The following is a 24,335-nucleotide window of genomic DNA, read 5'->3' on the forward strand; positions in this document are numbered from 1 at the left end:
CTTGGGACTCTGGAAGGAGACAGAAAGGCAGGGCCCTCTGCTGGGACAGATTCTAACTGATGCCTGGGTGGAGGTGCCAGGCCCCTGTGCTGGGATACACATAGGATGCCAGTTCTACCTTCCTGAATCCTAGTTTTGTCAAAATTGCATCCTAACAATGACAGAGTCCCTGGCTGCCAACGTGCCTCCACCACGCCCCCAGATATGGCGGTATACCCCAGCCCTCCCCACTACAGCAGGGACCTCGCCACAGGTTCCAGGGCTCTGGTCGCCAAGCTGAGCACCACGTTCAAAGGGCAAGGCAGTGACAGTATGAAAGTTGGCTGGGCCCCACTTAGTGTCCTGGAGATTTGGACAAGTTGTGGAAAAAGCAAGGTCCTACCACCCCGAGAGCACTGCCAGTCATCTCGGAGGTAGGTCTTAGAAGCACCAGGTCTTTGGCCTGGGATCCACCCTGGAGGTCTCCCCGCCCCAGAGAGCTAAGCCACGCTGGGCAGGGAGCAGTGTTAGTGGGCAGCAGTTTCCAAAGCAGAATGGGGAGATCACGGCAGGAAGGGAGGCTGGCCTCTCCTGGCCCAGCAGCGACAGGCAGAGAGGGGTCTAGGAGGGGAGGAGGGCTTGGCTACCAACCTGAGACATTGACGGAGAAGTAGCTGGTGTCGCTGCCAGAGGGACTGCTGGTCACACAAGCGTAGAGGCCGGAGTCGGCAGGCACGGAGTCCCGCACCTCCACCTCCTCCCCTGTGATGCGGGTACGGTTGCTTTCCACGAGCTGTACCCCGTCCCGCAGCCAGTTGATGCTCTGGACATCGTCCCGCAGCCGACAGCGAAGCTGCAGCAGGTCACCAGGGTGGACCAGGAGGGATTCCACTTCCACTGGGGCCCCCCAGGGCTGGGCTGCAGCCACCACGGGGGCCAGGGAGAGGTGTCGGGGGGGGGGGGAGAGGAAGGAGGGAGACAAAGGGAGTTCCGCTAGCCTCGGCGGCCCACAGGGACGCAGGCCACAGAGCCAGGGAGCATGCGGGTCAGTGGGAAATGCCTGGCTCCCTGGGAACCCCGTCTCGTCTCCACCACCCCACTCCTCCGCAAGTCAGAGGAAGAAAGAGGCAAGTTAGAAAGCAGCTGCAGCAGCATTAAGCAGGTCACATTTCATTTCCCCCCATCCAGGGAAAAGGCCAGCCCTTCCCAGGACTTGTCCACAGTTCCCCAGCACATGCCACATCTCTGCCAAGAGTGGCCACTTCCCAGAGGAACGCCCCATTCCTTTTGGTTGGGTCAGCCTCACCCCTTTCCCTAGTGACTCTTGAATACACTCTGCTCCTCAAAACTCCAATAGCCCCGAGAAGGTACTTTTGACCAATGAGGGCTCTGAGTTCATAGGATCCAGCAAGGGTGGGGGTCAGAGGCACACGTGGGAGAGATGGTACAAGGAAAGGTCAGCTCAGGGGATCTCTGGCTAACAGGTGTCGGGCTGGGAGGATTTGGAGCTTTTGCCTATATTAGAGACAGAGGCCGGCAGCTGCCACAAAACCCACACTTGCTCTGGCAGCAGAAACTGCTGCACACAAAGCCCTTTTCTCCTCATCCCACTGCTGGGACGTGGTCTCTCCTGTGGCCAGCAGCAGGAAGTCAGATATCCACCCTGCCCCCTCCCGCCCACCTTTCCCTCACAGGCAGCAGTCCTAGACCTGCCAGAGTGTCACGAAGAACACCCAGTGACTCATCCTTCAAGAAGCTGAGATGTGTACACACCCAGGAGCCAGCCGTGGAAGGCCCCATGTCCCCTCTTCACTAGCTAGGGACATGAGATTTCTGCCTGCTTTTAAGATGTCCAAGCACACTCCTAGCCTCCTCCGGCCACCAGAATGCACTGCCACCTGACCTGAGCCTCCACTTTCTTAGAGAAGCCCACCTGTTTGCTGCTGGCTACATCTCTGGCAGGTCCCCAAGCTCTGGGACATACTCTCCCTGGCCCCTGCTTGAACACACTGCTGCCCTGCCAGCGGGGTCAACTTCTCAAAGCTGTCGCTGGCTCCTAGTCCGGAGGAAAAGATTCGGGAGTCACATTTACTTTCAAATCCTCAGCCCCATGTTAAGGCCAGCCAGGTACTGAGCGTTACTAAATAAACACTTGCTGCATCAATGACAGGGAACTGCCATGGCCCCTCCTCATGGTCCTGCTTTTAAACTCCCTTTTTCTCCCTGACTCCTCTCCTCTTGGTTTACTGAACCTATTTCTTAAGTTCTCAACAAGTCTCTGCTAGAAACCTTGCAAACAGAAACAGCTGTCTGGAGCTAGATGTGGTGGTGTGAGCCTGTAGTCCTAGCTTGGGAGGCAGAGGCAAATACACGGTTCCTTGTCTCAATTAAACAGTAACGAAAAAGGAAAAATGGCAGGGAGGGAGGACAGGAGGGAAACGGGGGTCTGTATCAGAAGGTGCCAGGAACGGACAGGGCTTCCTCCTGGGCTCTGCACCCTGGCCCTGCGGCACCAACAGGGTCATCACAATCAGGGCCGCTGCTGGCAAGGGTTCGGCAGCCACGAGACTGGTGCGCGCTTGTTTTTGAAAACCTTGTTTAAGAGGAATTCTGCAGAGGTGCGCAGAACACACAGCAGGTTAAAAATAAGTGTCATGAGTCTTAGAAAAAGTCACTCTTTCCATTTTTTTTTTCTTTTTTGTCTTTTTCATTTTTATCGGTACCAGGGATCGAACGCACGACTGCCTGCTTGCAAGGCAGGCGCTTATGCCGCTGAGCTAAATTCCCAGCCCACTCTTTCCATTTTTAATGATTTGTGGTTTTGTCATAATGAAGGCAGAAAAAAAGTAGTTGTAGACTTAACACCAAAAGAAAACACTGACACTCCTGTTGATCAAATCTCATTTCCCTCACTAATGAAACACTTCTAAGCTTGAGATCTGTACCAGCCGTTGGTCAACATCAAACTCCAATTATGAGCTGGGTGTGGTGGCTCACACCTGTAATCCCAGCACTCAGGAGGCTGAGGCAGGAGGATTCTTTCAAGTTCCAGACCAGCCCAGGCTACAAAGTGAGCTTAAGGCCAGCCTGAACTGTATAGCAAGACTCTGTCTCAAAAAGACCAAAAAACCCCAAACCCCTCCCCCAAAAACCAACAAGACAAAAAACAAACAAACAAAAAAACTCACACAGCGCGATGACAAGTGTCAGTGGTTGCCAGTCCTAAGCAGGGTACCCACACTGAACTCTCCCACACGACTGACGAAAAGCGCCAGTCTCGTGTCCTTCTGCTCTTTCCTTCTGACGCTGTCACACAGACCCCGCTCCCTCTGGTTTGCTTTGTCCCCTGGCATTGCTGGTGCTCTTGGGTAACTTACTCAGTGGCCTCCCGAGTTATGAGTTCAGACTCAGCCCAGTGTGCCCAAGCCCTATGTATATTACCCATCATTCTCCGGCCAAGATCCTACACCGAGCACAGGCTACCCACACCCCTGCTTGGCCCCCCGAGGCGCCCCACATCTGCTCCTACCCACTACATCCAAACTCCACCCCACCGCAGCCTTCCACTCTGCACCTCGATGTTCCCACACAGTAACGCTGACAACTGTCGGCATCCGTCAGGAGTCCTGTCCCAGGTGACCCAAAGTCCGCCACCGTAATCGACCAGGAAATCTTCAGCTTCCAATGGGTTTCACTACTCAAACCTCCCATAAAGCTGTTACAATCCACACTATACAAATTCACAGTTACATATCATCTTGAATTTTGTTTGTTTAGCACCATAAAATTAGTCCATTTAAATGGTTTCCAGTATAGCTGTCCCTTGGACTCCAAGGGGGTTGGTTTTAGGACTCTTTGAAGTTGCAAAAGTCCATGAATAGTCAAGTCTCATATAAAATGGTAGTGTTCACATACAATCTTTGCCATTTTCCTCTGTACTTTAAATCATCTCTAGATTACTTGTAACACTTAATATAAAGACACCAAAGATCGAATCCAGAACCTTCACACTGAGTTAGAGCCCAAAACCCATTTTTAAAAAATTAGTTTTAGATAGGGTCTAAGTTGTCCAGCTTAGACTTGCACTTGTAAGCTTCCTGCCTCTGCCTCACAGAACGCTGATATTACAGACATGCACTACCACACCCAGTTCTGTTATAGTGTATCATTAAGGGAATGAGGGGGGAAATATGTCTGTACACATTCATTACAGACACATTTTCCCCTGAATATGGTCCATCAGTGGCTGGTTTAATCTGCAAATACAGACCTCACAGATACAAAGTATATTCAGTGTTGCAGAACAGATATCACAATGTAACTTCAGAATATTTTTTCCACCCCCAAAAGAAACTCCAGGCCCAGGGAAGTCACTCCTCAACTCCCACATATGGAGCTTTTTGTCTATATAGATCTGCATGGTTCAGATCAGTGAAATCACATAATATATGGTCTTTTGTGACTGGCTTCTTTTATCATGTAGGCAAGGTTGTTCCATGTGTCAGTACTTTCTTGTCTTAGTACTTCCTTCCTTTCCAGGGCCTAATAAAACTGTACTGCATGGATACAGTACGTTCTAGCCATCAGGTGATGGCAGTGTCTGTGTCTTTTGCTTCTCTTAAAAATTAGCAAGCAACACAGTGCAGAGTTGTCTGTTACAACTTCCCCACTGCACTGAATGAGAGAGAAACTATCCATAAGGTCTTGAATGAAGTTAGGGTCTGGCAAAAGCCATTTGTTTAGAGGAACCCCAAATCTAGAGTATCAATTGCTTTTCCACAGCTAGCATTCTTTTTTTTTTTTTTTTTTTGTCTTTTTCATTTTTATCGGTACTGGGGATCGAACTCACGACCGCCTGCTTGTAAAGCAGGCGCTTATGCCGCTAAGCTAAATCCCCAGCCCCAACGGCTAGCATTCTTGAAGTGCATTCACGGCTCCATCTACTATGCAAGGACGAGGCAGCTCTCTTCAGGGAGGCGATGAAGAAGGAATGGATCGCTGCTTGTTTCCTGGGTCCTGCCCATCTCCTATCAACTTGCAGAATGGCAGCAACCATAACACTGTCCTAAGGTAGGTGACTGACTCAAGGATGCCCATGACTACTTTGCATCTCTCTTGGTCTTTTCTGGGTCCCTCACTTATGCCCCGTTTGTGTCTTGTGTCCATGGGACTGGACTTGTGTCTGCCCAAGACCAGCAGGACACGTTCCGTCAGTGGAGGTCTCCTAGCAGGACGCAGTAGAGGGTGCCACCGAGGCAGCTGTGAAGATGAAGGAAGGAAAGGCCCTATGCTGCTTAGCCACTTGCAAGCAGTATCTCGGGGCTGGGGAATCTGATTTGGCAGATCTAGGTCTCACGATGGACCTTTCTGACAGTGGGCCAATGGCAAAACCTAGCACTTGCTTTGTGGGCCTTGTTTTCTAAAAGGTGAGAGGGAGGAGCAAGGGCAAATGCACATGGCACCCCAAGGCAAGCCAGACCAGGCTGAAAATGCTGGCAGTGCCACACATGTTCCAAGGACGGAAAAGGTGCATTGTGCTCTGATGCGCACGCAGAGACTGGATCTCCATCCCCACACTGAGGCGGGGGGTAGGGAGAGGCTACAGACAGGGCTGGAACCCAATGTCCTAAGAGGACTTAGGTGCCAACCTCACTTCCAAAGCCTTGGACAATTCTCCAGAAAACCAGAGACCAAAAGCTCTTACTTAACTGCTGAAACTGAGACAAAGCCTCTCGTCCTGCGACAGGTTCCAGGGCAGTGCAGATGGCACAGAAAGTCACGCAACATTGATCTAGGGCTCCCTTTGATGGAAGAGAAAGGAATTCATACACCAATCCCACCTTCCCTTACAGAACCTCCTTCCCTCAGGGGCAGCTGGAGCAGACAGAGGTGGGAGTGGGGGAGACATTTCCATGGTGCTGACTTCTAGGGACCTAATTAATCTGCACTGTGTCACTACCAACAAGCCAGCAGGAGAGCCGTCTGCCTAGGGCACGACTGGCCTGAACTGTCCCATGGGCAGTCAACAGGCAGTGTTATGTGGCGTGCATGTGGTCAGATCCCCGTTCTTGATTCTCAGGCTACACTTTCTGCCAGCCATGGGCCTAAGCTGGGTGGGAACAGAGCCCAAAGTCACAGAAACATTGTCTTTCTCCTGAGAAGATGACATCCCAGTTGCTGTAAACCCAAGGAGATGGAGAACTTTCTTCAGAATAGTGATAATTAGGCGTCTGCAAGCCTTGTCACCACGCAATGAGCAAAGGGTTAAACAAAGGCCCCAGAGATATGTCTCAGCCAAAGCAGGGTGAGAGTGTGAGCATACAGCTGGGTACTTGTGAGCACTTTACACTGTGCCATGAGACAGGCGGAGCTCACAGGAGGAGCCGGGGCAGGTGGCCCAGCCAGCCTCTCTTGTTGTACAACTTAAAGAAAGTATAGGCGGTCAGAGCACACCAGGTTCACAGAAGATGAATCTCCCACAGATGAAAGGGAGGGTGAGGGGGAGAAAACACAGGATCGAGATTAGCAGTAAAAATTGGGAGCCAGACCAGGTAGAATCACAGCACTTGGGAGGCTGAGACAAGACGTTCATGAATTCTAGGCCAGTCTAGAACACACAGCAAAGAGCCTGTGAACCGAACCAAATCAAACCAAGAAACAAAAAACAAAAACCTCAAGCCACAGGGGCAGAAAAGAAAGAGATGTTCCTGATTGGGGCGGGTCAGGTCTGACCACACATTCTGTCTGAAACGGAAGACTCATGGTAAAAGACAGTCAAAGGCCACAACCAAAACCAGATTTCAAACCATACGGTGAGGAATAAAACAAAGCTACCAAATAAGTCCTAGGGAATGCATCTCTGCACAGCGAATATAAACGCAGGTGCTGCATAGAAAAATCAAAGCTGGAGATGTATTTAGAAATCCCAGTTCACCAGCCTGGTCCTGGAACAGCCGTGTGATGAGGAGGTTATCCACTCACCCTCACCTCGTAACTCAACATGACCCGGGTGAAGAGGAGCCAAGCACAATTTGTGATGCCATGTGATTTCCCAGATTCCCCAGGACCTCAGGCAAGTGTGTATACAGGGATACCAGCCTTAGCCAATACTCACGGCAAGGGAACCGCCTCACACCCACCTGCAGCACACAGCCCTCCTCATGGCCCTTCCCCTCCATCCCCAGCCCTGGGAAGCAGCAGTGATCACATGCCAGGCGCAATTCTCAGCATGAATGAAGTTATCAGATTCACATAACCCTATTATTATCCTTATTTTAGAAGGGAAACCAAAGCACAAAGCGATTTGGAATTTGTCCAAGAGGCCCACCTAGGCCCCGTGCACACCCAGGGTCTGGCTCTGCAGCTGTGAAAGGAAGACTGTCCTACAGTCCTCGACTCGGGAGTGACCAAACCCTTCCAGCTTGGCCCACTGGTCCTGCTAACGGCACCTGCGTCTCCTAACTCCTCACAAGGGATTCTAAAAGTAGCTATTCTGACCTCATCCTCCTGTCTTCTCTCCTCCAATCACACCCTCAATCTCACAGCTCACCTCTGAGCCATTATATTTTGTATTATAACTAAGCATCCTTCACTTGTAAATGTACTTTTCTGCTTGTGCTCATCCATGACCCCCACAAGTCAAGAGAGTTGTGCTGTTCACACAGGCAGGGGAGGAATCTGGGGTGGAGGTCGGGCTGTCATCCAGGAATAATAACGCTGAGCGGCTTCAGCATCACATTTGATAGTTCACAAGTCACACTGACTTGTGTCATGTCATTCCTGGTGGCTTCCATTTCAACATGGGGATGTGCCAGCGTGGAGACTTCTCCAAGTCACAAAGCAAGGAGTGGCATGTGGCTGCAGGTGCTGGACATGGGGCAGTGAGATGACCCCATGAGGTGCCGCAGCGCTGCCCTGGCCACAAGTGGATGGCACAGTCGTCCCAGTCCCAACTAGTCTCTCTCGGTCTCACCGCCATCAGTTACCTGACACCTTCTCTCTTCTCAAGCCCCTCACCCTTGATTACAGCTGATGACCTCTGATGACCCACTGAGAAGATTAAGCACTTTAGGCAGAGCAGAAAGAGGTCAGCTATCCACTGGGACCTGGGATACCTCTCCAATCTCTCCTGCAGAGGCCTGACCCCTCCGGGGGCGGCACTGCTTCCAGTCCTCTCATGCTGTGATCTCCAGTGCCTCCCTCCCCTGCCACCTCTGTCCAGTCTCCATCCATGCAGGATTTATTTTGCTTTTCCTCACCCAAGAGACCTTGTTTGCCCAAAAACACTTTTCTTCTCTCCAACAATGATCATCTCCGTCATATCCCCGGACCTTCAAACTCACTCTTCTGAAATTTATAGTTAAGAACTACAGTCTCCACTCAGTGTGGTGTTTTAATGTTTTTTGTTTTGTTTGGGAACTGGAAGTTGGTCCTTTTTTGAATTTTAAGACGGTCTCACTAAACTGCCCAGGCCAGGTTCAAATGTGCAACCCCTCTGCCTCAGCCTCTGAGAGTGCTGGGGTGAACGGTGGCCACCCTCAGCCTGGCTTTACTCATTCCTAACATGCCTTCTCCTGGGCCTGTTCATTGCCCCTTGTCGTGGTGCCCTGCTATGGCGCTGGCCATAAACATTTGTTTCATCTCCCTGACACCCAGGATGGCCACTGTGTTCCAGGCACAGGTGTCAGGCTTGAGTGACACTCTTCCCATAGGGCCCATGCTTGGCTTGCAGCAGGACGTCTCAGGGTAGTGCTTTCTGTCATCCTTGGATTTCTGGGTTAAGAACTGAGGAGAAAAGCCATCTTCTTCAGAAACAAGGAGGAAGCGGTGGTCCAGGAATGTTTACAGTCCTGGCACAAGTTCCCCAGAGATAAATGAGGGGGCAATTGTGGGTGGGGGAGGAACTCGGGGTGGCTTTGAAAGCAACTTAAAAGGACTACAGAACAGCACAGCAGGGCTCTGGGGCCCTCGGCAGAGGTTTTTTTTATTACGTTATTTTGGCTTTGAAATGGAACTGAAAACTTACTTTAGTCTGGCAAGCCAAGAATGGGGACTCTCACCAAAATCCCAGGTATCAAGTTTTATTCTACAAGGTTTGGGGTGCAGAGAGGGAGCCCTAAAGTTACATGACTCCGTGAATGCCGAGTTCCCAAGATATGCAGGAAGCTGTAGGAAGGGGTGCACAGGTGTGTGGCAGGGGAGAAGGACCGCCAAATCAATTAGCTGGGTTTGATGCCCACAGCAGCCATTCACCAGCCCCCCACCAGGGGATTTGGAGTAGGGTGCCTTTTTTTTTTTAACAGAAAAAGGGAATGGAGTAAGAAGGGACATTTTGCATGCAAATGGGCCAGTGCCAGAAGAGCCCATTAAAATGTAAAAACTCCACATTCAGCCTGACAAAACGGTGCAAACTGCTGTGTTTGCCAGAGGGGCAGCAATAAAGCTGAACAAAGGGGCCGGGGAAGAATGGCGGGCTGAAAGGCCTCAGTCAGCAGGTCCCCTCGCGCGTTGCCATGGGGACCCCACCAGGGCTTACTAAAGGTATTTCCTGAGGAGAAAGGCAACGCACACAGGCCCAGGCAGCCCGGCTAATCCTGACAGGAAGCCATTGCCATTCAGCAGCCCAGGGGCTTGGGGCCACAGTTTTGTTTTGTTTTTATTAAAAAAAAAAAAAAAAAAAAAAAAGATTTTGGTCTTTTGTGCGTCCCACCTTACCCCTGTAATTTAGTGAAGAGCTGCCTGTGCTGGCCGATGCCACAGTCACAGTCAGGGCCCTGTACCCACTTCCTGATCCCCCCAAATCAGCTCTCCAAGAACTGGGCAGGAGGAGGAAACTCGCAGAACTACACTCGGGAGCCCAGGACTGAAACAGAGTTTGGCATCAATCTTAAAACACAGAGAGGGAGCCTGCGCAGTGGAAGGAGTAACCCGCGTCAAAACTGAGCTTGGGGCTCAGGTTTCCATGCCTTGGTTTACTTGATGCCTCCTCACACTTCTTCCCCACTAGAGATCTGGTCCCCTTCCCCCAACTGTCTCCCACTAGGATTATAATTGATTAACAAAGGAATGCATCCATGAATTGTTTCAAAAGAAATCCCTTTTCCAGCAAAAGTTCAGCCCCAAGCGTTTACTACCAATAACACCCTGGACCATGCAGAAACTAAGGCTCTTACTCCACCCAAGTTTCCCAGAACAAGGCTTGCATCACTCTGGCTCTCTCCTCCTATCTTATCAGTGGAAAGAACCCTGGAAGACAGAAAGGAGATGCCCTACAGCTACAGGGAAGAGTGGTCTAAGCTCACAGCTCCTAGAAGTTTGTCACCATTCCTCTTCTGGCACCAGAAGAATCCAGCATTGGCAGATTCAGGGAAGAAAGCCAACAACACAGCTGGCGATGGAGACAGAAACTCCTATGTGACAACTGCTCCCTAGGACACAGTTTAGGGTAAATTAAATTTCCTAAGCAAGTTGTCATAGAAAAGCCACCCCATGAGAGAGCAAAAAAAGAAAGGGGGCACAACCCTTCATTGCAATTTGAACCCCAGGTCTTCTGGGGTTTTGTTTTGTTTTTAATGCAGCCCAGGCTGGACACAAAGTTGCGATCCTCTTGCCCAGCCTGAGTGCTGGGACACAGGTGTGCCCACCTCTTCAGGCCTGGTGTCTGCAAAGCCACGTTCTAATAGCCCTCTCCCTACCAAATGTGTTCTGAATCTGACATTTTGATAGAGGAAAAGCTTCCCTGCTGATTTTATTTTAGGAAAATGAGCTGGAGTCTCCCAAAAGGAAACTCAAATCTCTGTGGATAACATCAGACTGGAAGGATCTAGATGGTCAGATGAGGGTCTTCCCTTGTCATTATTAAAAATCATCTTGTAAAATCACAGTACCATTAGTAGGCACTGGTTCTATGCGTAAGAACATATTCCACTCAGTTGTTAGCCCTCATGCATGCAGAGGGGTCTTGCAGATGGGAGGGGAGCTCAGACCCTCCTACCCCTGGCCCGAAGCCCAGGCCTCCCAGCCATGTGTCTGCAGCTGCGACCTGTCATGCACTTCCTGGTCTGGGTTCTGTAATGGAAAGATCATTAAGAGTGGGGGAGGAAAGAGCTAGATGAATCGCCAGCAAAGAGGTAACCCTGCTCCCACTCTCTGCTGGGCTCTGACCTTAAGTCAGGTCAGGTTCTGCAAAGAAAAGCATGCATGGCCCTACCCCTCCGCTGTCACCCCTGGACCCTCCTGGCGCCTCTCCTCCCTCACACTCAGAAAATCCAGCAGCTGGGCAGGAAAGAGTTGCTGCTTCCAAAACTTTGATACCTTTTGAGCAGAGGCCTCCTCAGCTGTTTCCGACAGTGCCTTTCTGCCCACCCTGAAACTTAACTGGGTGCTGGAAGCTACAGTTCCTCAGGGTTCCCCACCCGCCAGGGGGTGGGGGCTGAACGCTCTCTTCATGAAATATTATGTTTCTTCGTATAAAGAAATGTACTCCCTGGGCTGGGGGTACAGTTTGGTATCGTGGCTGAGGCCTGGGTTCAATCATCCCTTGGGGGCAAGGGGCGCCCAAGGTTGTGCAAGAGGTAAGAATAAAGGTGCCAAAACCCACTCTCCAGGAGAACAATGGCAGCACAGGGTGCCAGGCTGGGAGAGAGCTGGGAAGGCTGGAGGCATGAATGAAGCCAGCCACGGAACCAGGCGCTTACCAAGGGGTAAAGTAGTAAACTTTAGGTTATGTCTGCTTTACCCTAACTTAAACATTCCATGGTGTTGAGAGAAGCCGGTGTTGGTGTACAAAAATGTGCTTACTTGGCAAAATACTGATGACCCTAAGTGGGTTCAAAAGATGTGAGGTATAAACTTTACTGGCCCAGGACATCTGTAACGTGGCCATCGGGCCAGTTCCACAGGTCTCCGGGGTGGTGCAGGCCTAGAAACTGCTTCCTTTAGACTCCATCCATCTCCAGGTTGCTCTTGGGCTTGCCTCCTTGAGTGCACACTCACTGCAGAAAGGTGAGATGCAGTGCACGGCGCTGCTGCGGGGGGGGGGGGTGGGGGGGTGGGGGGGTGGGGAGGGTGGGGGGGCGCAGTGGGCAAAGACGCAAGCTGAGGCCTGTCTATGCTCCTTGCCCTCACCTGGGGGATTCAGAACCACTGCATCCTGGGGGAAGATGCCTGCTCCAAACCCGAATGCCAACATTCCCAGTGTCCCAAAACTCACTCCATCCCAAACTCAATGTGAGACGCAGTGTAAGTGGCGAGGATTTGGCTCTGTGCAGTGGCGTCAGCCCGGGCGCAGCAGGCATGAGGCTGCATGACCTGCTCTGCGTGACCCTCTTCTCACGTGTATGTCATCTGAGAGAGGAAAAAGCGGGCTGATCTGAGCGTTCTAGAGCCTTTGGGCTTGAACCAACATCTTGTGTGAAGTGACCCTTGCCAGATGGAGGGGTATCACTTAATGATGTCCCTACCTGCCCCCACCAGAGCACAGAGCTCCCTGACATGAAGGAGGGAGGAGCCCTCTACATTGTGTTTAAGAAAAAGGGATGCTCAGCTGGACACAGGGGCACACGCCTGTGATCCCAGCACTATGGGAGACTGATGTGAGGGTATGAAAAATAGAAAGGGCACTGAGCTCAGTAGAAGGCGCCACATTCGACCCCCAGTACCCCTCCCAACATACACACAAAAAAAGGGAATCCTGTTTTGGTCCCAAAGCTCCAGCTACCAGCACCTTCCATCAGCATTTCTCCGTCCACCCTCCTTCCTGGCCTGTGGGGCTCTCGCCAGGGAAGTGCAGCAGAAAGCCCAGGTATTCTCCAAGGATGCGCACTTAGGCAGAATACTGGACATTTTTCAGATGCACTGGAAATTTCAGAGTAGAGGGAAAAGACTAATGGGAGCTTGTGATAAAACACGCACTACATGGGGCTGGGGATTTAGCTCAGCAGCATAAGCGCCTGCCTTGCAAGCACGCAGTCATGAGTTCGATCCCTGATACCGATTAACATACACACACACACACACACACACACACACACACTACTTCTAGACAGGTCTTTCATGCATAATCAGTATAGTCTCGAGCACTCAAATAACAATCATCAAGGTTTTATATGCCAAAGTGGGAACATCACACAGTAGTTAGTAAAGGAACTAATTTCTAAAACTTAAGGAAATAAACCTCAGGCCAGGGATTTAGCTTAGTGGCATAAGCACCTGCCTGGTGAGTGTAAGATCATGAGTCTGATGTCCGGTACCACCAAAATAATAATAATAATAATAATAATAATAATAAAAAGTGATAAAGTGGCCTAGAAAACAAAGTAAGGGGCTGGGGATTTAGCTCAGTGGTACAAGCACCTGCCTGGCATGCACAAGGTTGTGAATTTGATCCCCAGTACCAAACAGAAAAAGAAACCCCAATACATGGACAGAGTTGAATGCAGAAAGGCTCCTCTAAAAGAGTAGAAGCCCAGGGTGCCAGTGAATCACTTGGAAGCCAAGAAGTACAGGGAGGAGAGGTCTTTTCTTCCCAGGAAAGCTCAACCCACCTCCCTGATCCTGCCCTTTCACTTCCAGGCAAGCAGATCCAGCCTCTCCTCCTCTTCAGCCAGGATGCCTCTCGAAGGGGTCAGAGCTACAGGCAGTGAGTGGATGGGATAGGACAGTCCTATCCCGCCCCTCCCCACCTTTTGATACCGGGGATTGAACTCACTACCACACACTTGCAAGGCAGGCGCTCACGCTGCTGAGCTAAATCCTAGCCCGAAGTCCTACCCTTTAACTGGGAGACCTTGAAAGTTGCTGTTCTGACTTCTCTGAGCCACTAAGTGGAAATGATAACCTATCAAAACAGACTTTTTAGGAAGTAGTTCATTGATTTTAGTGATTCTTAAGCAGGCAACATGGGAACTCCTTTGTTAGAACCACCAAACTTGGGCCCTGCTTCAGCATTAAACTCCTTGGGCTGAGTGTGGTGGTATACACCTGTAAACCCAGCACTAGGAGGCTGAGGCAGGAGGATTACTGAGTTCAAGGTCAGCCTGAACTACATAGTAAGACCTTGTCTCAAAAAGCCAAAAGATGATACAAACCAAAAATACAGCAGTTTTAATATGTTCTCCAGAGGAGATCACACTGCAAGAATCTGAGGACCAGGTTAGATGATACAACAAGTTCTGTATGTGGTAGCACTAACTATTTTTTTCACCTGTTTTCCTTACCTTCCTATTGAAATGGGTTTTATTTCTAGCTTTTCCTTTTTTGGGGTAGGGTCTTGCTATGTAATTCAGGCTGGCCTCCAACCCACAATAATATTCCTGCCTCGACTCCAAAGTGCTGGGACTACAAGGATGTATCATCATGCTGGCTTCTGGGTTTTCCTTTTCAAAGTTAGGTAACTTTTCTATTTTATTTTTTCTGTGGCCCTTCAACAGACTATACAGCTCAAGTTGGCCTGGAACTCGAGGCAACCCTCCTGCCTCAGCCTCCAGAGTGCCAGGATTACTGGTATGGGCCACCATATCCAGCTTTAGATAACTTTAAAAAATGAAAATGAAGTATTTATCTGTGTATTCTCTTAGTCAAACGTATTTTTAATTTTTAGAAATCTGTTAGTACATGTTTGCATGTATCTGATTAACAGTCATTGTGGGGAGTTGGTACCTGTATATAACACATCTGAATTCTTTTGACTGAATAGACATTTACATATGTGCAGGCATACATACCCAGAAGTAGTGCTCAACTTTAACCATACTCCAGTTTAGTATTTTCAGCATACTATCGTAGGAAAGCAGTATCCATTCAGTAGGAACCATGCTTTAAATTTTGATCGTTTTCTAGGATACCAGCATCCATGCCAGGTCCTGACCACTGGGCAGCTCCCAGCCAGCCCTGAATCACCATGGTCAACACTCAGGGGCACTGTGTTGCCAGTGTCTTTTGGATATAGATATTTAATAAACTGCACAAGAGATGTGACACTTTCTAACAGATGAAGCCCTGTGAGATGACTGGCCATCTGTTGGCTGATGTAAGAGCTCGGAGCCAGGTGCCCTTCAGCCTCGGGCAGGGGTTGAACATAGCCAGGGCCTTTACTCTGAGCATACCCCAAGCCCACGCAAAATGTTTTGAGACAGTCTTATTGCCTGGGCCTCCCAGTATGTTGGGATTACAGGCATGGGTCACCTTGTCCCACTTGTAGTACTATTATGGTAGATATGATGTTTGGTAGGTTAGGTATGTTAAATGCTACTTTTTACTCAATGGCATTTTCAATTTAGAGTGATCAGGAACAACACTATCCTAGATCAAGGAGAGTGTGTGTGTGCTTGTGTGGACAGTGCTGGGATATAGCTCATCAGCACAGTGTCTGCCTGGCAAGCTCAAGGTCCTGGGTTCAATCGTTGGTCCATTCCCCCACCTCCCTCACAAAAAAGAAGAAAGGTCTGTAGCATTTGGGCTGGCAATGGACTGCATTTTGACAGTAGTCTCATGAGATTAAATAGAGCTGACAAATTCCTGTCACCACTGACATGGTAGTCACAAGTGTGTGGTGACACTACAGTACACACACCTGCCATGCTGCCTATTATATAAAACGATAGCATGGGTAATCATGCACACACAATGTATAACACTTAATCAGTGGCATAAGTGCCTGCCTTGCAAGCGTGCAGTCATAAGTTTGATTCCTGGTACAAAAAAAAAAATCTTATTTTGCCTTGCTTGTGGCCTGAGAGGGGACAGGTTATACCACACACAGACACACACTGGTGTGCACAAAACACCCCACACAGCCTGGATGTGGAGAAGACCACACTCAGTACAAGGTGTAAGCACACTCTATAATGCTTGCAGAGTGACATCATCACCTAATGATGCTCTTCTCAAAATGTGCCCCCACTGTTAAGGTAACATATGACTATATGTGTATTTATGCACATTCACACATACACAATAAGGTGTGTACTAATGAGCCGTGGCCTACGGACCACAGACAAGTCAGCTTATCCACTGGGGGAAAGAGGCTATCCCATGTGATTTCACCCACAACTGGGTTCCATGTCTCTATGTGACGTGGGTCTTGGGCAGTACTTCAGTGGATCAGGTATTGTATTTGCATGGCTATTAAATCAGCAGGTCAGGGCTTGGTCTGACCCCTGACCCCGGTAGACTGGAGGGTGGGAGCAATGGTATAGACAGCACGCTCAAGCATGCAGCAGGGGTTTCCAAGACTTATATGTTTCTTCCCAAAAAGTTACAGATAGTCCACCCAACAGAACTGGAAGACAAATATTTACCAATTAATTGTCAGCAGACTGTAACTCTATTTCCTGGGCATCACAGATAGTGTACCATACCATGACTTTATTCGTGTCTTTGAAATCCTGCAGTTATTCTGTGATTAGACCAATTATACAGTAGTATGTTCCTGTTTAACACATTAATTTGTGAAATATGAACAAGAAGAAAAAGTCTCAGAGTCTCCCTCTCCTGTTTTCACACGTACCTCACTGACACGTTATTCATACTGTCACACAACTGCTGGGCCACGGCCACTCCACAAGTGTTAGGCAGTGCTAAGAATGACCTAGGAAACATGAGGTGTGGCATCTGGCCCTGTGTCAGTCCGAGGCCCTTGCTGAGCAGTTCTCTGGCTACCCAGGGAAAGGTAGGTATGTGGTCTTCTGATAACTCCAGGTGAAGGAGCCACATTCTCGGGAGATCTCAGATCTGTGACAGCTCGGCAGGAGACAGAATGTCATGGGAGAAATGACCCAAGGTAAACATCTCAGAGGGAGATAAAACCAGATTCCCGTGACATAAAGGGACTGTGCCAGCAACATTCAAATTCAAAATCGTTCTCCCTCAGTTTTGTGGGGAATCCAGTTCAATGTGGGAACATGGTGCCACACACCATCGATCAGACCTATCAGAGCAAGTAACTCAACCCCCTGAACCGCAAGCCCTGGAGATGGACCTGAATGACTGGAAATAAACCCAATGCTCAGGGAAAGCTTGACAGATGAAGTATGGCATGCAGACTGTGGCAATGCAATAAATAATGTTCCTTATTACTTTTGAGGGGCTGGGGATTGAACCAGGAACTCACACATGTTAGGCCAACAGCCTACCGTGGAGCTGTACCTGAGCACTACTTTCAAAGATGAACTCATATAACCTTTTTGGGAGGCAATTCTGTATAGTGAGGCAATCAAACATTACAAATGTAACTACCCTTGGATGCATGGGAAAATTTTATTTGTAAAAGTATGTTGAATAGAGCAAGCTCCTGGAAATAACCTAAACTACTGCCAACAGTAGAGGGCTGGACAAATATATTTGCCACACAATGAAATAGTATATAGTTATTAAGCATGAAGAAAACACTTTTAGTATGATAAAACCACTCAAAGAATAGTCACAGTTGACAGTGATTACTTTTAGATAATAGGAATACGAGTTTATCTTCTCTGCAGGTCTATAGTAAATCTTCTATGATGAACTCAAATCACATATCAAAATAACAATATTTTAGGAGAGCAACAGACTTTTTTTGAGACAAGTTCTCACTGTATGGTTCAGACTGGCCTTGAACTCACTATGGCTCAGGCTGTGCCTAAACTCTCAATCCTCCTGCCTCAGCCTCCCAAGTACTGGGATATAGTGTGCACCATCACATCCAACAAGACATTCTTTCTTTTGACTTGCACAGAACTTTGCACTAGGGGAACAAATGAATGTGTATTGAAAACGCCAGCAGGTGGAGGTGTGGCCAGTGGTAGAGTACTTGCCTGGCATCTCCAAAACCAAACAACTCCTCCATACACTGCAAGGCAGAGTACAGAGCTAGGCTGGAAGCTAAGAAGCAAAAACAGAGTAACTAATCTGGAGAAAAGAGAAGACTTCACCGAGGAAGAGATCCTTAAATTACACCTTAATCCAAGCCCAAGCTAAATCTTAAACTAGGAACTGAGTAGGAATTATGAAAAGGAAAGGGAAGGGGAGGAGAGAGACACCCGGCTAAACAGTGGTGATGCATAAAATACGTGTTGTGATGAAGAAGGTGAAACTTGTTTGCCAAGATGAATGAATGAATGAATATCAAGGAAAGAGTGGACCACCAGCCAGAGGCTAGCTGTCAATCCTGGAGAAAGCTGGAGTAGGAGTTAAGCTTGGAATTCAGCTGTCCTTGTGGATGAACCACCTGACGGTCAGTGTTGCCATCTCCTACCCTGCCTACTCAGTCTGCACTCTGCCAAACTCTGTGACCTGCTTGCCCACTCAGGGCTCAAAGCACCTGCACACCTTGGGCCTGGGAAACATCCCAGCAAGCCCAGCCATGGGACAGGCAAGAGTGCTGGGCCTGAGCCACACTTTCTTGATGCTTACAACTAAGTGGACAGACAGGAGGCAGCAGGCGCCCACTGGGCACGCAGGAAGGTGACAGTGGCTGTGAGCCGAGAACTGGGAGGAACTAAGAGGTAGATGCTCAGGCCTGGTGCTCTCCTGTCAACATGCCCAAGTGGGAGAGGAGTCCAGGTAAGGGAACCCTCTACTTGGCCACTGCCAGCCGGATATCAGAACAAATCCCCCAAACCCAGGAGGCTTCTCCTGGGTCTCTGGAAAGCCCAGGTCGGGTGGGTAGAGAGAAGACAGGTCTGTTCTGGGCTACCTCCCCAGACTCTGCAGCAGGGCCTGTGAGATGGAGAGCAGCTGGCCTGGCCAGCTGGGTGGGAAGACACCCTCTCACTTCCAGGCTCAGGAAAGGAAGAGGCCGTGTCTCCAGGGGGCGTTGCAGTCTTCAGGGGCTGCAGGGGAACGAGGCTTTATAAAAACAGGGCACAGCTGCGGGTCAGAGAGCCTGGCCCAGGCCGTCACCCGGGTAGTGACTCCCCAGAACTCTCCCTGCCCCAGACCATCCAGGCAGCCCCCAAAGTCAGGGCTGAGTCAATGTGGGCCCCTCCTCCACCCACAGCAAGTCCCATCTGCCCTTGGCCGAGAAATTCCTCCTCCCTGACTTCGGGGAGCGGGCTGGCAAAGGCAGAGTGGAAAATCAGTGGAGCTAATGGTGCAGCAATGCAGAGGCCCGAGCCAGGAACACAGCCTTGGAGCGGCTCCCCACTCGGGCCAGGGCAGCGCTCGAGCAGGACCTCGTGGCCTCTCATCCTCTCCCACGCTGCCCCACACTGCCCGCCTCCCAGCCACTTGCAAACACCCTTCCAGGGGCGCTGCCAGCAGATCCCCAGGAAACCTGGCAGCTCAGAACACCCCACCACGTGCCACAGTCCTGAATCTCCCACTCTGTTCTCAAGTGGGTCATTCGGCATCACCTTTTGCTCCATGTAATTCTACTCGCCTTCTGGAATTCTTTCTACCCAGTGTGCTTTAGGAGGAAACTGGTTCTTTGCACGAGAAGAAAAATTTTTTCTTTTTTTTTCTACAAGAAGAAAATTTTCATGCCTGTAATCTTAGCACTCCAGGGGACTGAGGAAGGAATATAGCCTTAGCAGCCTACAGTGACCCTGTCTCAAAAAAACACAAAACAGCCAGAAAACCAAGTGTCTGGGGATATAGCTCAGTGCAAAGGCCCCCAGGTACCAGGAAAAAGTAAGAAATTTTCTGGCAGTGAAGGAGTGGGCACCTTGTGTCCTAGGATGGCCAAAGGACACAGGTCCTCAGGCCATACCAACGGCAGTCAGAGGGACCACAGCACCTCTGCGGGGGTTGCCCGCTGGCCCCACTACTCAAGGGTCCTCCTGCAGCCCTGTAGATGCCCACACCTCCTGGGTCAAAAGCAGCTGGCTGTGGGACCCAGTTGGGTGCGGGGTTGGGGAGATGTCAGGGGCCTACAACTGTTGGCCTGGCTAGGGCTCTGAACCACCCTCAGCCTCTCCCCAACAGGCACAGGTTTCTGTACAACAGAGACAAAGCCCTGCTTTGTGGCACACACAGCACACAGGGGCCTTGCAGCCAGAAATGGAAACTGCGGCTTTTCCATTAAGCACAATCTCTCTCCCACTTCAACTGGCCACCAGACTCCTTCAAATCTGGGTGGGTGGGAGGAGCTGTAAAACCTCAGGCCATTAAATTGCTTATGAGTTGCAGGTTCCTGTGGAGGGGGGCAAGTAAGGATATGGGAGGCTCCCACACTCCCCTGAACCATGGGCCCTTCTGACTGCTGAGGATGGGGCAGGACCTCACTCCACTCCTAACACCAGAAGTGGCCCTGCTGGACGCGCTTGATCATTTTTTCCTCCAAGCGCAATTCTTTTTTTTTTTTTTTTTTGTCTTTTTCTTTTTTATCGGTACTGGGGATCGAACTCACGACTGCCTGCTTGCAAGGCAGGTGCTCATGCCGCTGAGCTAAATCCCCAGCCCCCCAAGCGCAATTCTAAGGGGAAAAAAAAGACACAGAAACAGTCCTCCTTGAACTCAACAACTTCTTTCCAGTTGGTGCTATCTTTCAAAAGGAGCACGATACCCTCTGGCCTGCGCCAGGCAGCTTCAGTCACCCACAAAGCTCGGGCTGATCCAAAACCAGCCAAGACGCAGTGGTAAGATACGCTGGCAAGGGGGAGGAGGGAGAAGAGGAGGGAGCAGGCTTTCCTGGAACATTATTAAATCAACTTTCCAAGGATGGCCAGAAACTCCAGGCCTCCTGGTCCCACAGAAGCCTCTCAGACTGCTAGGCCCGTGCTTAACTGGGGGAGGGGCTGCCAACACATGTACACATACACACGTACACACGTACAGCAGATGCACACCACAGCACGCGCACACACACACACACACACACACACTAACAGTCTTTTTAAAAGCAAAGGGCTCTTAGGGTAAGCAGGGTGTGGGGTAGTTTGCTTTCAATTTTTGGACAAATTGTATGTGTATAAATAGTGTTTTCTGAGAGCAACAGCAGCATTATCATCAGCAAGGCCAAGACTGTAGGGTGCACTTTATGTCTTTAAGGTTCCTTCAAGTTTCCAAAGCATGAGGACAGACCCTCTTCGAGAGGCCGAGGTCAGAGCAGTGCTCTCTGAGATGGCAGGACTCACAGAATCATGAGGCTGTGCAGAGAAGAGTCCACCACTTTCTCCACTGCTGTGTCCCAAGGCACGGAACTGCATGCCCCTTGCCATGTGCGTCCTCCAGGCTCCCAGGAAGATGGGCCACGACTGGCCACTCAAGGCCCACTGTTCAAGAGCTTCACGTACACACCCATCCGGTCAGGTGTTCATCACTGTCAGAGTGTGTGTAAGAGAGGGGGCCAACTGGAAAGGAGGACGGTCCAAGGAACACACGTGCCTGTGCAGACTGGAGCAGGGACTTTCACAGTAGGTTTGCTAAAGGCAGGCAGAACTGTTCGTGCCTGCCATGTTTGGTGTTCCCCAAAGGTGCCATATGTTGATACGTTTTTTAAGACAGAGTCTCATGTCATGTAGTGCACCTTGATTGAACTCACTTATATCTCCCAGGCTGGGCCCTGAACTCAGTAATTCTCCTGCCTCAGTCTCCAAGTGCTGGGATTACAGTCCTGAGCCATCACACCTGGCAAAGTACTGAAATCTTTTAAGAGGTGAGGCTTAGTGAAGGTCACGAGGAACACTGTCCTCAAAATAGCTGGGTTAGGGGCTGGGGATTTAGCTCAGTGGCATAAGCAACTGCCTTGCAAGCAGGCGGTCATGAGTTTGATCCCCGGTACCAACTTAAAAAAAAAAATAGCTGGGTTAAGATACCCACTAGTTCCTGTAAAAGCGAGTGGCTATAAAAGAGATAGATGAGGCTGGTGTGGTGGTGCACACCTGTGATTTCAGCACTCAGGAGGCAGGGGTAGGAGGGTCGCCTCAGACTACGGTATGGCCACCCTGGACTACGGTATGGGAAACCTGTCTCAAAAAACAAAACAAAACAGCGCTAGCTGGAGATGGGAGTGGTGGTGTCCTGTAATCTCTACACTTTTGAGGCCGAGGCAGGAGGCTAGTTGAGTTCAAGGCCAACCCAGAAGACACACAATGAAACCCTGTCTCCAAAACCAGAAATAAACCAGTCCCCCCTGGGTGTGGCTCCCGCCCTGCCTGTAACCCTCTCACCGCCCAGACCCGAGGACCCTGGCAAGAGGCGGAGCAGATGCTCCTCCCCTCTCTTGATGTCCAGCCTCTAACACAGTCAGCTAAAAACCCCTTTCTTAGAAATGACCAGACTCTGCTACTTTGCAACAGAAAAGACAAAAACAGTGACCTCAAGGCCAGCAGGAGGCCCACAGACACACAGCTGCCACCTAACTCCATCCTTTGAAATTCCACCGCACCCAAAGCCAATCTGAGGTGACAGAGGGGACCAGGGTTTGCCTGGGGAGCAGACTGCAAGGTAAGTGAGGGACGTTCTGGGGGAATAGAGAATGTTCCAGATCCTAATGGAGGTGGTAGTTACATGGGGTATAGACATTTATACCCAACTATATACTTAAAAGCAGCATGTTGTGCAGTATGTAAATTACACCTTTGGCAGTTGATTTTTAAGAGATGAAAGTCTGGTTTCAGTCTTCCCTGCTATGTGCCTCTTGGCAGTCCTCCGCGGCTTGTGTCCCTCCCTCCTCAAAACCTCTGACGACACCCCCGCCCCGTGGCTTTTTCCACTTCCTCCCCTACGCTGGATCCAGAGCTGCACTGTGAACGCTGTCTCCCCTCTTTCTTCCTCCCTGCCACCCCTGCCCCAGCAGCAGCACCTCCTTCCTGTACCCCGGGACCTCCTTCCTGCTCACCACTCACTCTTCCTACCGCGAGGTCTTAGGCTGCAAAGAACTTGTTAGAAAAAGTTTTTAAGAGGAGAAAAAGGAAGTGATTCTGGTCCAGGTCCCTCGCCCCCAGAGGCCTGGCAGACCCTCCCAGCTCCGACCCGCACCCTGCGCCCACGCACTCCCACTTTCCTTTATGTCATCCCTGCCTCCTGTCACTCAGGATTGGGGTTCTATTTCTAGAGTGTCTTCACTCTTTCTTACTTTAAATCTTACAACCCCCAACAAGGTTGTGAATTTGATTCCTGGTACCCCCCCCAAATAAATAAAAATAAAAAAATAAATCTTACAACCTTCATCGAAGTGCTCAATCTTGCTCTAACTAGACACTCAAAATAACCTTTCTGTCAACAGTAGTAGGAGCAATAATAACTAATAATTTTTGGCATGAGTGCTTTAATTATCACATTTAATTGTTTATTACCATTCCCATTTTACAGACCAGCAAACTAAGGCTTACTGAGTTTGAATAATTGTCAAAGCAAGTACAATGAAGATACCAAGAGCAGAGGATACAAATACATAAAGGTCTGCCTGATTCCTTCCTTTCCACCCCTCCAAATCCAGTTGCCAAATTAATTTTCTGAAAGCCGGATTATGTTCCTAAACTTTTCAAAGTTCCCAGCATCTACCCATTTAAGCACCATTTCCTTAGCCTGGCATTAAAACCTCCATATGCTCACTGAATCCATGTCATCAAGCAAACTGCCTTCCACGTATCTGATATAGCATAGCCCCCACTGCTGCTCCCCTCCCTCCCATGACCTCTATCCCTGAGTTTTCTCTGTGCTTTACTGTCCCTCAGTTGTGTGGTCGCTGCATGTGTCTCTCCTCTGTGAAGAGGCAGCATCCTACACTTGGTCCCTAGCAGACTCTAGCTCAGATTTTGCCTTTAGTTCTTTTACTGAAGAGAGCGTGCCTTTGCCCACTCCAGCCGCTGCACTTTCTAGAAAGTTTCACATGACCTTCTGTACTCCTTCCCTGCCACTGTCTAAGGAGACACATCCTCCATCCATCCGTCCGTCCATCCATCCATCCATCATCTGACAGGCCCCTGACAACCACTCTGATGGCCCAGAAGCAGCCACCCACCATGTGCCCGCCAAGTCTCCTACATGCTGCTTTCTCCCCTGCTCCCAGCGGCATGACCCCTGGACAACAGAGATGCCCAGACACTTGCTCTCAGTCCCTTGAAAACTGCCCTGGGTGCTGTTCCCGTGATCACCATGAGCCATGAAGATTCACACAACTCCAACAAGCCCCATGGACGATGCACCAAATCTCCTTGTTACTAATCATCTGACTTTCCAGCATATCCTAGGTCCCCACAAAATCCCTAACACAAAACTCCTCCAAAGCAAAAGCTCAGCAAGCCCCTGAAGAGGGCCTGAGAGACATGGTCAAGGAGGGCAGCACGGCAGGCAGGAGGCCACAACCGTCTACCCTTACATTACCCCTGTCTTTAGAACCATTGTCTAGAAGCCGCAGGCCATGACCAAGCTCCTACATCCTATAGGGTCCTCTGATTCAATACTAAACCAAAACTCATGGTTCCTTCTCCCCT

General features: G+C 49.9%; 1 protein-coding gene across 10 annotated transcripts in view; it reads right to left on the minus strand.

Annotated features, from left to right (window-relative positions):
- Positions 1–24,335, minus strand: part of Fgfr1 (fibroblast growth factor receptor 1) — a 48,263-nt gene that overhangs the window by 14,094 nt on the left and 9,834 nt on the right. For 7 of the 10 annotated variants that reach the window (XM_063239830.1, XM_063239829.1, XM_063239827.1 and 4 more), the window contains exon 3: positions 631–897. The exons of the other annotated variants lie outside the window; for them this stretch is intronic. In XM_063239830.1, coding sequence (XP_063095900.1) covers positions 631–897 — 267 coding nt within the window. The remainder of the gene's footprint in view (positions 1–630; positions 898–24,335) is intronic. 10 annotated transcript variants of the gene reach the window in all.

This window comes from Cavia porcellus, unplaced genomic scaffold (genome assembly GCF_034190915.1).
Source record: "Cavia porcellus strain 051 isolate PalLab524CR breed Dunkin Hartley unplaced genomic scaffold, mCavPor4.1 scaffold_29, whole genome shotgun sequence".
NCBI classification, from domain to species: Eukaryota; Metazoa; Chordata; class Mammalia; order Rodentia; family Caviidae; genus Cavia; species Cavia porcellus.